The 17,063-nt window shown below is 44.7% G+C and overlaps 1 protein-coding gene across 1 annotated transcript; it reads left to right on the forward strand.

The window, feature by feature from the left end:
• Positions 1 to 772: 772 nt before the first annotated feature.
• On the forward strand, positions 773 to 15,812 carry SERTM1 (serine rich and transmembrane domain containing 1). Its single transcript, XM_082337868.1, has 3 exons — positions 773 to 840; positions 7,845 to 7,943; positions 15,243 to 15,812. The coding sequence occupies exon 3, from the start codon at positions 15,392 to 15,394 to the stop codon at positions 15,713 to 15,715; it is 324 nt and encodes a 107-aa protein (XP_082193994.1). The 5' UTR covers positions 773 to 840; positions 7,845 to 7,943; positions 15,243 to 15,391; the 3' UTR covers positions 15,716 to 15,812.
• The last annotated feature ends 1,251 nt before the right edge of the window (positions 15,813 to 17,063 follow it).

Raw genomic sequence — 17,063 nt, forward strand, 5'->3', positions numbered from 1 at the left:
CCTGTGTAAATGATGTCAAAAGTATCCTTGAGGGCCTCAGCAGCTTTCCTGAAAACTTGGAAGAGTTTTCAGAAAGACACCTGCAAGTTTCCACTTCCCAGGGAGCCTGCTTTTCTAACCCACTCCTTCACCGTGCCCAGCTCCTGGTTGCAGTGCTACGATCTGACCCTCTGCAGACTCTCTGCCATGGAGGAGCCTGCATTTCACAGAATCATAGAATCATAGAATAGTTTGGGTTGGAAGGGACCTTTAAAGGCCATCTAGTCCATCCCCCCTGCAATTGGCAGGGACATCTTCAACTAGACCAGGTTGCTCAGAGCCCCATCCAGCGTGACCTTGAATGTTTCCAAGGATGGGGCGTCTACCACCTCTCTGGGCAGCCCGTTCCAGTGTTTCACCACCCTCATCATGACAATTTTTTTCCCACAGGCTGCTCTGCCCAGTTAGGTGTAGACATCACACGGTCTCTCTTTGGAACAGGATCAGCCTCCGGAGCTGGAGAGCAACACATTTCAGCGGTATATGCTATGGGACAGCCGTGGCAGGGTCAGAGCCAGCTGGCAGCGCGGGTTTGCGTGATGCCCGATAAACCCCGGTGACTTTCAGCCCCAGCCCCCCGCCCCTGCCACAGCGCAAACCGCCCCGGCACCGACGGCAGGGTCGGCGGCCGCCCCCGCCCCGCTCCGGCCCCGCAGCGCCCCGGGGCTGGGGCCGGGGGCCGGCGGCAGCGCGGCGGGGCCGGGCGAGGGGCGGGCCGGGGGCGGCGCTCGGCGGCGGGAGCGGGAGCGGGAGCCGGGCCGGGGGAGCCGGAGCCGCAGCCGGAGCCGGGAGCGGTGAGCGGTGAGCGGGGCGGCTGCGGGCAGGAGGGTGGGCGTTTCGGCGGGGTCTGGCCGTCTCCCTCTTTAAGGCAGGTCGGCACTTTGGCTTTGGGGTGTTTCTTCTCCTCCTGCCTAAATCCCGGTGCGCTTTATTGGTGCCCTCGGTTTGAGTTGAGCCTCGGCGGGGTACGGCTGGCCCGGTCCGCTGAGAACTGTTGCTCGCCTTCCCGCAGCGCCGAGCAGCGCTTCCTCGGCTGCCCGGTGCCGGCGGCGCTCCCGCGGCGGAGCGGGCCCCCGAAGCCGCCCTGCGCCCCGGGAGCGGTGCCAGCCCCCGAGCCCGCCGGCCGCTGCTGCTCCGGGAGTCTTCTGCGTGCTTCCTCTGTCGTGTGCCCTAATCAAGGGCATTTGGTTTCCACATGCGTTTAACCTAGGTATGTGTTAGACCTGTGTTTGATGGCTCCCAAATGTGTTTTGGAAAGAACCTGTTTTCGTCCCTACTGACTTTGTGGGTTGTCAAAGTGCTTGAATTGAATGAACACTAATTCGTTTCGGAGAAATTGCTTTTGCTGGAGGCAGAGAGGGGAGCGCTCCGGGAGAGCGTGGGGACAGCGTCTGGGGCTGTGCTGCTTCTGGAAGGAGGGATGTCGAGAGAAGGGAGGCACAGGTCGGTTTCCATTTCTGAAAGATGCTGCGGACGGGGGGGTTGATAGTGCAGAGCGTTGGGTCATCACTGTGCAAGCACATTTTTGGTTCTGTGGGTATAAGCACAGATTGCCACCCGTGTGCTCTTTCACATTGTTTGCAGGAAGATGACGGGAAAGGAATTGCTCCCTCTGCAAATAAATTGTAAAATGCCTACCCAACGTACTGGGAGAAGAGCTGAGCTTAGACAGCACAACGTAGAAAAAGAAAACAGGATGGATGCACAAAAATGTGACCTTTTCAAACAGTTTATGTCTAGCTAAAAGCCACAGGCTGTTACAATATCATCTCAGTAGAGGTAATGAAGTTTGGGACAGAAAGCAAGTGAAGCAAACTCTTCCTACCCTTGCAAATGCTAAACAGTTAGAGGGAAATTGTGAAAATAGTGGTAAAGGGCTGAGCATTTGCCACATTGATTAGCATTTATATAAGCAAAGAAAATTAGGAATGCATCCTGAATATTATTAAATTTAATTCTGAGGTGATTATAGGAGAATGGGAAAAAGCCGAATAGAAGAAACGTGTACAACCTGGACCATATAGGATGTACATAGTGCTGGCAGTTTTATTCTGATACGGGATTTGGCTGGAGGGTGGATGTCTGTTTCCTTCCAGTTTTGCTTTTTACAGTCATTTTGACCCTGCTCTGACTTTTCGGTGCCTGAACAGACTGAAACGAAGGGCAACCTGAAACCACCAGCCTCCTTCTCTCTGCTATAATGCCTAGAAGGGCTTGTGCCCCTTAGGGATGGTTGCTGCTGGTTGTAGCTGGGTACTGGCTGCCTTCCTTCCCCACTTCTTCCTCAGACTGGGTCATCCGTATCACCCAAGGTGGGGGAAGGAGAGGCAGGCATGTCACCGCTGCCTCCCTCATGTTTCCCCGGCTTTCCTCTGCTCCGACATGCAGCCTTGCCTGCCTGCAGGCTGCTACTTGCTATATCCAGTACGTGTGCATTGCTGTCAACAGGAGAAATGCTGTAGGACCTTGAACTGGTGGGGAAGGGAACTGGGCTATTTCAGCATCCAAGTCTACTCTAGTACTATCACCAAGTAGGTGAGTGTATATGAATATATTTGGCTTAGGAAGTTATTGCTGTTTGTATTTCGTTAACCTTTTCAGACATAATAGGCTGACTGGGATAGCTTGTGTCTGCCAAGTGTCTTTGTTCGTAATTGGGTCTTAATGGTGCAGCGCAAATTATAAATGGTATTCTGTAAATTCCCCATCAGAGGCAGGAAGCAGCGCAGTTTTCCTCCTGGTGCCCCATCTACGCAGGAGCAGAAGAGGAATTAGCTCAACCATAGAGTACATCCAGAAGTTACTGAAAAATCTGGTGTTTCTGGTAGGTTTGCAACCTGGAATTTAAATACTAAAAAGTCAAGGCATTTTCACCTCTACCTGCTGCACTCTCTTGCAAGCCCTCCTCCCCTTGTGTCTTCATGACTGCGGTTACCTCCTTTTCCTGGCTTGCACAGAGGAAATCCTGTTACGGCATAGTTGATCCACGGCGCGGCTGCAAAAACCCACCTCGTAGCCTGCCGCTTCGGCTGCGTCTTCCCTCTTTGTCAGTCTTTCTGATGCTCCCCCTTCTCTCCTGCATCAGACATGTCAGCCGCAGGCTTCACTTTCAAGTGTCCTCGATAGTCATCCTGTACGTGATGTACCATCTCTCCCGCTTTACCAAGACATACCCCCTGGGCTTTGATCATCCCGTGCTCTCAGCATCTGTCTCCCTCAAGCTATCACCTTTGTATTTCCCTGAGCTTCCCTTGCACTTACTTGTAGCTTCATATAGGCATCTTGTCCATCATTTCATTAATTTCCTTGATATGTCCCAGCACGTTTGCTTTTGCTGTGATGCCTTCAGCGGCTGTCTGGTGAGATGCTGAGACAAGCCCTCACCCGTGCTGCCACATATCCCTGCTACTGGAATTAGGCTGGCTCTGGATTTGAGCACAACAGTGTCCTCTAAAGCTAGGACACCTGAGAGGCAATGTCGCACAGATCACTCTATCTAGCACCAGCAGAAGCTCTCCTTCCATAGTCTATTTTATCCTCACTTGCTCTTTTTGGCATTTCAGGTGCAACCCTGCCCCCTTATGCTTACACATCACAGCGTGGTTCACTGCAACTCCCTTTGCAATACTGTTGTATCTTTGCATAAGTTATTGCAGACTGTTTTGCAAACAGTGACAATATGTAAATATTATTCACACAAATACAGATATGATAATACCACAGTCTCCGTCAAGGGAGGGCATGCAGCCTGCGTTGGTAAAATAAGGAATGGCATGAGGATGAAGTTCTTTTCTGTTATACCATTGAGGGGAAACAGAGAATCGAAGGAAAAGGCTGTTTTCTTACATCTCCTGGTAAAGCAGGCTGAGGCACCTGAGTTGGGAAGCAGAGTTACAGTGAGTGGGGTTGCTGTGATAGCACATCTGTGCCCAAAATTCCCTTGACATTTAAGTTCACAGTACGTAGTTGGTACTGAATCTGCTTTTATGGAGAGAAAAAATTCTGAAACAAAATGATGCATTAACTGAGGTTTCTGCTGAATCAAGTGTGCAAATTTCTGCCCTAGCTTTATATTATGCCAGGATTTCTAAGGAGGTTAAAATGAAATCTGCTTGACATTTTAAGGGATATGGACCATATACTTTGTTTGTTTTTATAAAATATATTGAAGTCTGTGTGTCAGCTGAATTTTACCATAGGAAAGTGTTTTCTTATTACTCTGGACTCCACTTACCGGGTCACAACTTCATTAGTTAAGGACTAGGAACCCCCTTGACTAGCGAAGTTAAGGGCCACTTATTGTTCAGCAGAGCCCTTTGCTGAAGTCTGCAGGGAGGGCTCCCGAGACCTGCTGTGCCCACAGAGGGTGGACGTGTCCCTGTGGAGTACGAGAGATGGAGGCTCTCAGCTCCGCTCCTGTGTGCAGCCACCTCCTCTGGCATCGGGCAGGATGCTGTGCCACAGCACTGGAGGGGACAATGGAGACCTTAAATCCATTCACTTCCAGATTTAGCCACATTTTGTCCTAAAACTGTATTTCTGGTAGGTGTAGTGCCTTATATTTCTGAAGGTTTTCCCCCTTTACCCGGAGGGATGCTGAACCTGAGGGTGTGAGCCCTGCAAGTTGTTAACTTCACAGGTGACTGTGATGGAGAATGAAATCAAGCTCCAATAACAAGGACTGCTCGCCCTGGGGCTTGGTATTTTATCTGGTAGGTTTTGCTCTGAGTAAACGACCTGAAGGAGCTTGAGCACTGCCCCATGAGAAGTCCATGTGGCTTCAGGGAGAGCAAATGCGGTGCACAGCCCTCCGCTGCACCAGCCATTTGTCCCCAGGCATGGAGCCCAGCACCGGTCTGCTTGTGTCGAATACAAAAGGTGGTTATCAGGAGCCCATGTTAAGAGTCAGGCACAAGCTAACAAAGCTTAATTAACTTTTGTTTGTTCTGAGATTAACTGCATCACCACCACCCTATACAGGCTGGGTGGCATCTTCTCCTGAGAGGCTTATTAGTGTTGGCGGGATGCTCCACACAGCCGCTTGCAGCCTCAGCAAGGAGCGGTGGCCCGAACGAGATGATTCAACCATGAAAGGAGGCGGCAAGACAGAAGCAGCTGAAATATTTCCATATACTTGTTCCACTGAGGGAAATGGGCTTTAACTGATTTTTTTTTTTTTTTTACCTTCCTTTCTTTTTGTCCTGTGAAAATGTACATTTTTAATTAAGCAGCCATTCCACCCTACACTAAATTTTTTCTTCAAACAAAACTTTCGAATTTGGGTTTGCAAGAAATCAAACAAGAAGTCATCCACAAAATGCAGAAATTAAGGAATCCTGATACCCTCCAGTTCCTCCCTCTTCCCTGGCTAACCTTGCACTGGACCTCCTTCCAGCCTGCTGTCTCCAGTGGGTACCCGCGGTCTGTTACTCTGGCAGTGACATTTTAGCGGTTGTGTTTGACTGTAGAAGTCAGTTACCGAGACCTAAAGCTATTAGGGGGAACCAAATGGCTGTGTGAACCTTCGTGTCTTCTCTTCCTGATCATCTGCTGTCATTAAACTTTAGGAGCTCGCCTGTCTTTGAGGTTTCTGCTTGGGGCTGAATTTGTCTGAAAGTGGCCAACAGGAACAAAAGATACTCAGAGTGGGAGTAAAGGGAATAAAGCTGGGACTGGGCACGGAGAAATCAAACATGACCCATCACTACGGTCAACGAAGAGTGGACTTTTGAGTTTCTTTTTTTTTTTTCTTTTTTTTGTTTCAGTAACCTGTCATTTTTCACAGGAAACTTTCAACAAAAGTGGGAAATAAATATTTCTAGCAAACCAGCACAGGAAGGAGACTGATTTCCCCAGCGACTGTGTGTCCTTTGGGTGAGATTCAGACTCACACTCCCATGGGAAGCAGGACCAGGAGGGCCCCATTTCCCCATATGAGGTTCCAGATGTACAGTGATGAGACTCCTTTCTTCGTTCACATCCTGAGAGATACAGGGAACAGATAGGTCCCTGCTCCCCAGGTATCTTATTGGTGACGGGAGTGAATACAGTGTTTGGGCTAAATCCTGCTGTGCCAGAACATGGTCAGCATGAGCCTCAGCTATGGGCTAGTGCCACAGCTGAGACCATGAAAATAGCTGTGAAGGGCATTAGACTGGTGCAAAAAAGGATGAGGGACCATGGGACACAACTGTGTATGTCAGGGGGTCTCCTGTAGATAAGATTCTTGATGTTCTGGTCCAGATATTTCTGTGTTTTTCAAAGGTAATTAAAAGCTCAGACCTCTCCATCTCTCTGTGTATGCTTGCCATTTGAATATGAATGCACGCATTTAAAGAGCCTTGAGGATGTATTGTGTTTTGCACTGCATCTCTGGCGTGTTTAATCAGCTCAAGATTTGGTAGGCTCTGTTCCCTTTGCCTTGCCAGGGATTGAGGCGTTGTATTGAATGAAGGGCTAAATGGGTAAGAAAGAGCAGTGCTCTGTGTATCTAGGGGGAGAGGGAGTAAAGAAGATCCTGCGGAGACAAAAGAGAGCTGGAAAATAAGCAAAATTATTTATATTTGTCTTGTTTGAAGATGAAGTCCCTGTTGTAGAGATTCGTGCCTCTTTCCCTGAAGAGAGCCAGGGAAAGAAACAAAGGGAAGGGAAAGGGTCTCTGCTACGAGCAGACAAAACTGAGGGGCCTAGGATTGAGCTTTTTGTTACATGAGGCAGATTTGCCAGAGAAAAGGTATACGGCGGCTGTTGCATCCCCCTCTCCATCCTAGTACCACCGCCTGCCTCAGCCTCCATGCTTCTGGGCAAGGCGATGGGGTGCATGCCCTCGCATCCAGAGGATGTGCTGGGTCCATCCCTGGGCAAGCCGACCTCGGGGTTCACCTGCAGCCTCCCACCTCTCCTTCTTCATGGGGAGGCGGTCAGGAAGCTGTCCAACTCCCTTGGGGTGCAACATTAGTATAATCAATGTTATCAAAACATTTGGATTTCAACAATGCTGACTTTTAACAGCAGCGCTAGATAATTTTCTTTATTGAACTTGGACAGGCTTAAACCATAAGTGATTCAGTGATTGAAGGGATGAAAGCAACACAACAATGCATTAACATTCATCCCCAGAGATCTGCTTCCCTAATGCAGTTCAAACCAAATGTGCTGAAAGGGTAGAGCTCTGAGATGTATAATGATTGTGCAAGCGTCTTTTCTTTCCCGGAGGGAAGGATCTTTTTTGAAAGTGGCCCTACTTTTGCTTTAATCTGCATCGTCTGGGATTGTTTCTTCATATGCAATCAATTTAATTTGCTTTATAAAAGACAGTTTGGGGGCCACATTTTAATTTTAGGTATTGAACAAATGCAGCACACAAAAATCTGCTAGCTATCCTTGTGCATATACAGTAATCAGTTTGGAGATTTCAGGTAAGTGAAATTAAAGTGCAGATTGTCTGAAATAAAGAGAATAATGATGTGTAATCCAGAAGGACCTGATCCTGCTGCCAGGGGACAGCAGGTTGTCTTGGTCCATGAGTGCTCTGCAAAAGAAGAGGAGAAAGGTGTTATCAAGGCATGGCTGTAAAGCAGAGATCAAGAGATAACCATGGTTTTTATATTATACCTGCAGTGCTGAAACTGGACAGTAGAAGGATGTGGCTAGCAGGAATAAAACACAAGCCAGGATGCCAGTCGGTTTGTTTTCTTCTGAAATTTCTGGCACCGAGAGCAGTCAAAATTCAGCACTTTTCCTCCCTGTTTTTTTATTAATGTAGTTATTATTAAGCTCTTCAGCTTTGATTTGCTTTTTTATAGGGGCTTTTCTCAGCATGCAATCCCTTTAGATTTGGGCGTGATAACTAACCACATCCTGCGCATTGGATATTTGGCTTGCATCCCCATATCTTCCTGCTTGTAAGTATTTTATTAATTCTCTTTGCTTGTTTTTGTCTTACTTTCAAGTAGCAGATTCAACTGACAGGGTCTGGGTCTGATCCCAGGTCATGATGTCTTTGCTTTACATTGATATAAATAACTCTATAATCTGCAGATCCATGGGAAATGTAAATGATACAAGCATTTTATCCTATCTATCTGAATTAATCTAAGTATCCTTATGGCTCTGAGAGTTTCCTTTTCCCAGCCCCACACAAAACCCCAAACAAAATATAACTTGATTTTAACCTGCAACGAAGCCATCTGGGCACTTGTCTTCTTAGATTTTAAAAGTCATAAATTTAAATCATATTAAATCATAATAAAAAATGAAATTAGATCGTAAATTAAAAGGAAGACTTTGCTTGTGGCAGGAAATAGTTTTTCCTTTTCCTTGTGTGCACTTTTTTATTGAGTCAGTTGGTGACTGCTCCTGTTTCCCAGGGATTCTCTGCTCCTGGAGGGTCCATCTGTAACAGTAAAAAGAATCATCCTATTTACTTGCGGTCTTTCAATTGCCAAAGGCATTTGTGCAAGAATAAGAAGTATTAAGGATCATATTCTTGCTAAACTCCAAGTAAGCAGTCATTCTTTGCCTTTCCTACCTAATCTTTCTATTTTCAATGGAATAAAATTCCATTTTCAATGGAATAAAATGTTGCTCACTTCTTTTCTGTCTAGAGCTACTGTCTAATTTAGTTGCACGACGTTAAATTGCCACATTTTTCCAGTCTAGAGCAAATTGCCTTTCAAGGCTGAAGGGTTCCCCGTATGTAAACTCCATTCAGTCCTTTGGTATGAGCATGCAAACATATTTTTAATGGCATTAAATGCTTTGTGTTACATGTTAGCTGGAAGGACCATATGCAGTGATATAGTCCTATATGGTAAAGGAAATAAATGTAGAAAACAAAGGTGATGAGGGAGAAGATGAAAGAATTAAACCAGATGCTCGCTGGCCTTTGTACATATATCGAATTAGCGAAGGTCAAGAGAAACCTTAATCTTTTTAATAGATCTAGTGAAAACTTACTTCCAGCTTTTGGAAGTAATCACTGGGATAACAGGGCTTGGGGGGGCGACACACCTTTAGAGATGAAGAGGTTTCATCCTGGAACTGGCATCACCGTATCGCCTGGGCTCTCTTCTGGGAACCTGCACAATCCTCCTGCCCTTCCTGCCCTGATGCGGAACGAAGGAGAGGTGGTTCTGGTTTCAGATCATGAGGGGATGATGTCAGTATCTGCTCACTCCTGGCTTTACCTTTCCAAAAGGGCAAAAGAGAGCAGAGAACACACTTGTCAGTCCTTTCATAGAGATAATCAGTGTCATCTTTAATGAATGTCTTCTGCTTCCCCTCTTCTACTCAAAAGAAAGAGCTGTCTGCCTCATACAGAGCAAGCAATTTTTGCACAGACCCAGAGTAATTTCAGTGCCATCTAGGATCTGCTAGCCACCGGATCCTCCCGATCAGGGGTACGGTCCCGAGTCATCCCTTGTGGGCACGTTGTTTCACTAGTGGAACCCTCATCTCTGTGTCCCCCAGGACACACATGTGTGCAACTGGATCTGCAGGAGGGCAGTGTGTGCAGAGATAACGAAGCCTGGTGGCCAGAGGCTCCTGCTTCCAGAATCCATGGACACCTGACATGGGCAAGCTTCTTTGGCTGTCCTGCACAGGGTCAGCGAGCGACTCCCTGCCCTCCACAGAGCCCTCCATTTTGAAGAAGATGGTAGAAATCGAATCCTTCTGTTGCAGTCATCCTCTGCCTTTCTGTATATGTTGGGCTGAAATCAGCCAAAAGGGTTTTAATTTTTTAGGGAACGAAGACAGATAGATACAATTAACAGCATATTGATGTCTGACAGGATGAGGGACCTCACTGTTGTAACTATGGTAAAGGCAAATGAAGTTCTCCTCTGTTCAGAGTTGTTTACAATAAGGGCTTTTTAGAATATCTTCTACCTGTAAAGGAAGAGTTGATGGGAGATTGTCACAAAAATGTTAGTTTATGTAGCATAAAAATGCTGATTTTCTTTGATGTCAATTTGTCTCTCTGCTTAAACATTTTGAAGCCTCTGAAACAGCCAAGGTATTTCCTCAGCTTGTAGTCACAAAAAGTCAGGAAGAACCAAGAAAACAAAGTGCTTATCTATGGATGATAAACTCCCAAGAAAATGAATCTACCAGAGTTATCTTTGCTTCCTGTTCCTCAATTTTTAGGGCCTCAGTGGTTGTGAGTATGCTCCATTAAATTATATTTCACTGAGCCTGGAGAATTGGAGTTGTTGCATCAAGATATGCAGAGAAAGACAATATAGGCAACTGGATGGTGAAGGATTTATGACATTGTGATTATGAAAAAGCTCTCCGTTTACTGCATGCCATCCTGGAGAGTGCTGCAGTCTCATTTAACATTCACCTTAGATTGAACTGGGAGATGACTACTGTCTCAGCTATGCTCAAAATTAAATTACATATGTTACATATAATTTGGCACCCAGGGCATATGCTAACTGATGAGGCCTCTGCTCCTGACCACATTTCCATTTTCTGAAAAAATAGGTCTTATGACAGGTGCCATCAAAGACGCAAACAGTTGATAGCTTTGGCATGGCTACCCAGGCATGATACTGCATGGTACCTGGGATTTACCTCTTACATAGTGATGGCTTGCTTAATCCCTCACCTACCCGGTTTGCCCTGCTTTTGGTGAACACCAATTTGCCTATCTCCCATTTACCACAGGATACAAGAAAAGAGGAAAAACTCCAGCTGAGCCTGCTTACAGTATCTGCCAGGTAGCCCTGCCCTTGGAATAAGAGTGGTTGTCCTCACCTGTGAAAAGTAATTTATACCAAGGACATGAATGGAGGAATAATGCACAGCTGGAGGAAAATACTTAAATAGTGGTTCTGGTTGAAAAGTGAGGATGTACAAATGACACCATGTGTCTAGCAGAGCCTTTCCTTGTGTGCCAGCCCTCATATTTGGGGACTAAAGTAGCAGAACAAGGTTTTGCTTTCTTGTACATCTAAACCCAGCAGAGCATGGAGGTGGAGTCTGTGCCTTCTTGGTACAGTGAGTTGTTTTACTGAAATGCATGAATGTGTCTAGGCAGTTTGCCCATCAGAGCAGCAAGGCTGTGTAAAGGCAGAGTAATAGCAGCAAGAAAACTCAGCTGATGTCAGAAAGGCAGAGTATGACCTGGGAATTTCAGTGGTGGGGCTGGACTCAATGACTCAGGAAGCCTCCTTAAGCCAAGCATCCCTGTCCTGAGAAAGTAATCTGGATCCAGCTATACTGTAAAATCTGAGTCCCCCAGTAGCCAGGTCCCAGGAGTTTTCAGGACTGGTTATTTGGGAAGCCTTCTCCTGTCAGAGTTCCTCTCCATCTCCAGTCATTCAGCAATAGCACTTTAAATTAAATCTTTGCCTTAAACCAAAACAACTTCAAACAATAGACGAGGGCAAAGAAGGGACCACTACAGAATCTGAAAACTTTGGTTCCTTAGTTGTATTCCTTGATGGGTTTATGGCTCTCAGAAAGACGACGAGTTTATTGCAGTCAGCCACTTTCAATTTTACCATTATACTATGAAGTCAGTGACAGAATTCCCAAGCCTTTTTTGGGGACCAGGTTTGGGCTTGATATTTTGATGTTGTTCTATTTAGTTTTCAGAAATGCACAAAACCAATTACCAAACAAGAAGATGAAGCCGACATCTGGCTTTATTTGGGATTATTCCTTTGGGAGGATTAGGGTAAGAGAGGCAAATGGTGATGCCACTTACCTTCTTCTCCTGGCAGAAGCAGGAACCTGAGCCGAAGCGGTAGCTGTGGTGCACTACATAAAACTGCTTGTGGATCCCCCTCTTGAAGGCTGGGAGGTCTGATTTGCAGCGTGGCAGAGGTTCGTGCAGCCCTAGGACTGTGTAGTCGCATGGCGGTCCAGAACAGCGTTTGCACCCCTGCCCCACGTCGCTGGCTGAGCCAGCCTGGCTGCTCTGCGGCAGGATTGCAATGCTGGAACAGCACCAGGGAACACTGTCAGGGGTCAGAATCAGATCCATTTTATTTCCCTACACTTTTTGTACCTTTCCTATGAATACTACTCAGATGTCAGGACCAGATACGTTCACACTGTATGATTTTGCTATTTTACTCCAACAGAGTACAGATGGTTGGTAAAAATCCTTTGAGACTGAGTAGGACCTTAGACTTTCTGTCTGTAATTTTAAATGAGTGATTAAAACAGCACAGATTTTTTTTTCTCTTCTTAAAATATTACCCAAAGAGCCACTTGAGCCGAAGCTACATTTTATGGTGAGGTTCATTTACACATCACATCACTACACAGTGTGAGTGAGGCAACCAGGATCTGGGCCATAGTCATTTGGAATCAGAGTTTACAGTGCCTCTGATCTCACTACAAAATACTTGGTTAAAAATAGCCCAATTGATATTGTAAGACCTATAAAGGCTCTGATCTAGCAAAGCACTCACATCTCTGCTTAACTGTGAGCTTCTGATTAGTCCTATTTAAGACCATAAATTTTCCAGTAACTTCAAAGAAAGTCCTATGCCAAAGTTCTTCCTTGTACCCGGGCCAAAACTGTTAATGGTAAAAGTAGAACGTAACGGATTTCAAATCTGTGAAGAATTTAAAGGCTTTTAACTTCTGCCATGTTAAAGAATTTATGTGAATTAATTCCTTAAGTTATTATAAAGAAATTCAATTAATAATGGATCTGCTTTTCATTATGATGAGTAATCAAGGATGAACATCTTCTATATCAAAGCTTATCTGTTAAAAAGGATAAATTAGCTATAATGCACTTAACTACTTCCAGAACATGAAATGAACACGTATTGTTCCATTAGTTAATTTTGGATCACTAAATTAAAGACAGTTCAAAAGGAGTATAATCTCATAAGGATCTCTCTTTGTTCAGTCTGTTGTGACTTATTTCACGAGGTACAATAAATACTGTTTCTTGTGGGGCTAAATACTATTAGGGTTATAAAATGGTTATGTTTTAGTATATTTTATGCATTAGTATGAGTTATAAACCACAAGGGTAAGAAGATTTTTATCTGGTATTTACAGATGCAGTTTTGTACTCCTGCGTATCTTGTAGGCTATCGGATGCTTAAGACTACTAAAAGCTGCGCAATAAAACAATAAATGCAATAAATAAACAATAAAACAACATCTGGAATGTAACCTTTTACCCATGAAAACATGAATGTGTATGTACTAGTAAATTAATCCAGGCCAGGGCATAGGCCTGTCATCATCTCTCCTGTTGAATTAGCAAGCACATCTCCTGGCATGGTTTTGGCCGGCTAGCACCGTCCAAGGAATGCCTGGACATATTTGGGGTTAGGATTGGCCATCATTCATTCCCAAAGGCAGCTGTGATTCGGCCATCCTGTCCATGGGGATAAAAGGGAGTTTAGCCACCTTGATGCAGCATGCCTCACAAGTTGTCCCTGAGACCGGAGAATAGCCTTGCCCTGTTCTATGTGGTAGTATAGATGTAGTTCTGAAGTATAGAAAATAAGATAGGGTTTAAAAACGTAGAATTAGATTCTACCTACTGCTTAATGTAGTCTTTGTTTACTCAGGTACTTAGGGCTTTTTATGACATATAGCATAACCTCCTAAATTTAATTTACAGTGCAGAAATACAGTGGGTAACTATGCAAATAACTTCAGTGACTGCAACGCAAACTTCTTAGCATTTTCCGTGGGTATCTCCAAGGCTTCTGTGTTCTCAGAGAAGAAACAGCACCAGCAGAAAAGTACCTTATTCTTCTTAAGCATCTTTAGTTCAGGTTGGGGCTTCCGTGGTCACACCTAGTGTCAAAAAGTGTTGGCCTCTTCACAAAAGAGGTTAACTTTGTTGCTAAGTTAGCAGAGGTAGCGTGTTTATAAGAAAAATTATAAGGCAGAACATTGCTGGGAACAGTGCTGGGACACGTTCACGGAAACTCAGAGAGATACTTGGGCAGTTGTGTCACACACAGAGGGAGAGACCCCAGACTGTCGCAGCATTACTTTAAGGGCTTGATTCTGTCTCTCTGGCTGATGCTGACAGTGTTTGCTCTGTCACCATTAAAATCAGTGGGCTTTTCCTCAAAGCCTCCGTGAATTAGAGATAATTGTATTGAACGGCCACAGGACGAGGCCGAAAGCAAGGTCAAGATGAGAGGGACCACACTGGGAACGGAGTTCTGTATCGATATTGTCTTCCTAGTGGGAGGAAAGCTCGCCCCCTTTCCCTGTAGTGCCTGTATCTGCAGTGAGAGGTTGACCACGGATGGATGGATAGAAAGATTGCATGTGGATGATTATATGCAGAAAATGAGCTTCATTTCCTACCCGCTTGCACCTTCTGTTATCTGTTTTGTATCAAAACAAAGGCAGTGGGTTACACCATGTAATTCAGCTACAGCATGTCAGCTTTGTACAAGCAACTCCCCATCACCAAGCCTTCTCTTACGCTTCCAGACTGCACCTGGGGACCGACTACATCAGTTCATAGAAAAGCAGCTTAGCATACCCTGATATGCTCGTCCTGTGCTACTCTGCCCTTTGCCAGCACTCGAGCTTCCCAGTTCCAACACAAAGTGGCCAGAGGCAAAGCTTTTTCAAAGATGGGATCTCTTCCCCATTAGCGTTCACTGCCCTTAGATAGTCCCCTCGCGTTTGCTGAGCTGCCAGGGCTGCCGGTTCCCTCGGGATTTTGTTTGTAGATGTCAGAAGCTGCAACACTTCACTGAAACATGCCTGCCATTGAGATCCCCGTGGCAGCATTAGAGTGAGATGCATTTCGATCTTTTAAACCATTTGATCCATTTCATAACTATATAGTAAGTAAGCAGGTCTGGCAGATTTTCTCATTCTGAGTACCTCTGGCAAGGCAGTATGGAGTGAGTGGCTAATTTGTCATCCATTGCGATGTTGAGCATCCTTGCTCTAGGTTGGGGAGCTGAAGTCTTGAGAGGGATTTTTCGTTCCTTGACTAGCTTTTATCCACAAGACAAATTTGGATTCCAATATGTCTGTTCCATATAAAGTACATTTTCGATTGTGCCGTTCCTCAGTTAAACAACTCATGGTGGGGAAGGGTCAATTTTAATTCATTGATGGGTAGGATTTCTCCTAATCCATGCATTTTGGAAAATAGAGATATAAAGATAGTTGTTAGCTAATGCTTTAAGAATTGCAGCTTAGTGCTAACGAATAACGATTTTTTTTTCCCCTTGCAGTTCCAAAGGATACAATCTTACATTGTCCTCAGCTTGAGCAGTAAAGGATAAATTTGTTCACTGGCTGACTTGTCATCTCTTCGTTGTGATGGAAAAATGGTTGCCTAAAATAAACCCTTTGTTATGCTGCTGAAAACACAAACTCAAAAATGTCAGAATCCGACCCTTCATCTGGATTTGTAGGAAACATGGAAAATGGGACTTTTCTGGAGCTGTATCCCACATCTCTTTCAACTTCAGTGGATTCATCACCTGGCCGTTTATCCAACGTCTATGTCTATGTTTCTATATTCCTTAGTCTCTTAGCTTTTCTCCTTTTGCTATTGATCATTGCACTTCAGAGGCTGAAAAACATAATTTCTTCCAGTTCCTCCTACCCAGAATATAATAGTGATGCTGGAAGTTCTTTCACTAATTTAGAGGTTTGTAGTATTTCTTCCCAGCGCTCTGCTCTCTCAAACCTTTCTTCATGAAATTAAATGAAAGGAAATGCACGGGGAATGGAAGAGCTTTGTCTAGTTTCTTGGGGAGGTAGTGCATGCAACATTTGCCTTAGAAGACTATTATGAAGAGGTGGCTTTTAAAAAGTTTCCTTAGGTTTTTTTTTTTCCTTTCCTTTTCTAGTCTTCATTTCCCCTTTTACTAATGTTCCTTTTCATTTTGGACAATGGATAATGACACTTGATCATCGTTTCATGCCTGTAATAGTGATGCTGTCTCTTTCTCACACATACATGGTGTTCATTAAGAGTATTCCTGCCAAATTGTAATATGGTTCAAACTGGATGTGTCATTTTTCTGCTCTAGTTGTGACCCCTTCCCTCGTTTTGAATCAATAATATGCTGACTACTTTTCTTTTTCCTTTTTTAATTAGATAAGGACTGCTGGATGAAATCCCTATTGCAAAAGTATCAAAAATCAGCTTAAATTATAAATATAGTCCTTGGGACAATTTGAAGTTGTTGGTATTGTTTCTTTTTGAATTTTCACGTCTTTTTCAGTATTTATTGATGTTTATAAAACACAACTAAAATCCATTTCTTGAAGAATGTTACTTTTGTTTGTTTGTACTCCCAACTCGTTCTGTATAAAGTCTCTGTATTTCAGTTTTTGAATCTCTTTGGTTAACTTACTTAGTAAAGTGACTACAATAACGACGTTCACTGCTGAATGTGTGGAGGTATTTTCTGACCCCATTGTATCTATCTAATTTGCCTAATGACTCGTTCCTCCAGGGGGCAGCTTTTGCTGCTGAATCATATATATCACACAACTCCTTTGCATCCTTCACTGATCCTGTGGCTTATTCTTGATGGATACCAGTACAAATCAGTAGTTTCTTGTAAAAGATCTGCATACAACAACTATAGCTGGCAGCTCAATAGCTCCTGTAACTGTACTTTAGGCATGAGATGTTTGTACTCACGTAAGCAGGGCCAGCGGGGACAGAAATTGATTGTAGCGGTGAAGATTTTCTGGGCCAGATTTTGTTCTGCAATTTCATAAATGCACACTGGGCTGGAGGGGGGAGACGAAGATCTATGTGATGGCCAGGCAGACCTGTGCTCTGACACTCAGGAGGTGCAAAGTGTACCTGCAGAGGGTGGGAGGAGATGGGAAGGAAAAAGGCAGTGGCTCTGCCCCTTTTCTCCATCAGCATAAGAATAAGCCAGAGATGAGGGGGTGAGAAATGGATGAGCTTTCACAATCATCTCACTCCTCTTTGTGATGCCGTAATCTGGGTTATGATTTCCCCCTGCCCAAAATGTAACCCAGCACTGAGTTTCTGCAGTAAAGTAATTATCAGCATTGTGAGCAGG

This window comes from Platalea leucorodia, assembly GCF_965183815.1.
Source record: "Platalea leucorodia genome assembly, chromosome: 2".
NCBI classification, from domain to species: domain Eukaryota; kingdom Metazoa; phylum Chordata; class Aves; order Pelecaniformes; family Threskiornithidae; genus Platalea; species Platalea leucorodia.

Excerpts from the sequence above, each read along its gene's own strand:
- SERTM1 (XM_082337868.1), top strand. The coding sequence starts at position 15,392 with ATGTCAGAATCCGACCCTTCATCTGGATTTGTAGGAAACATGGAAAAT.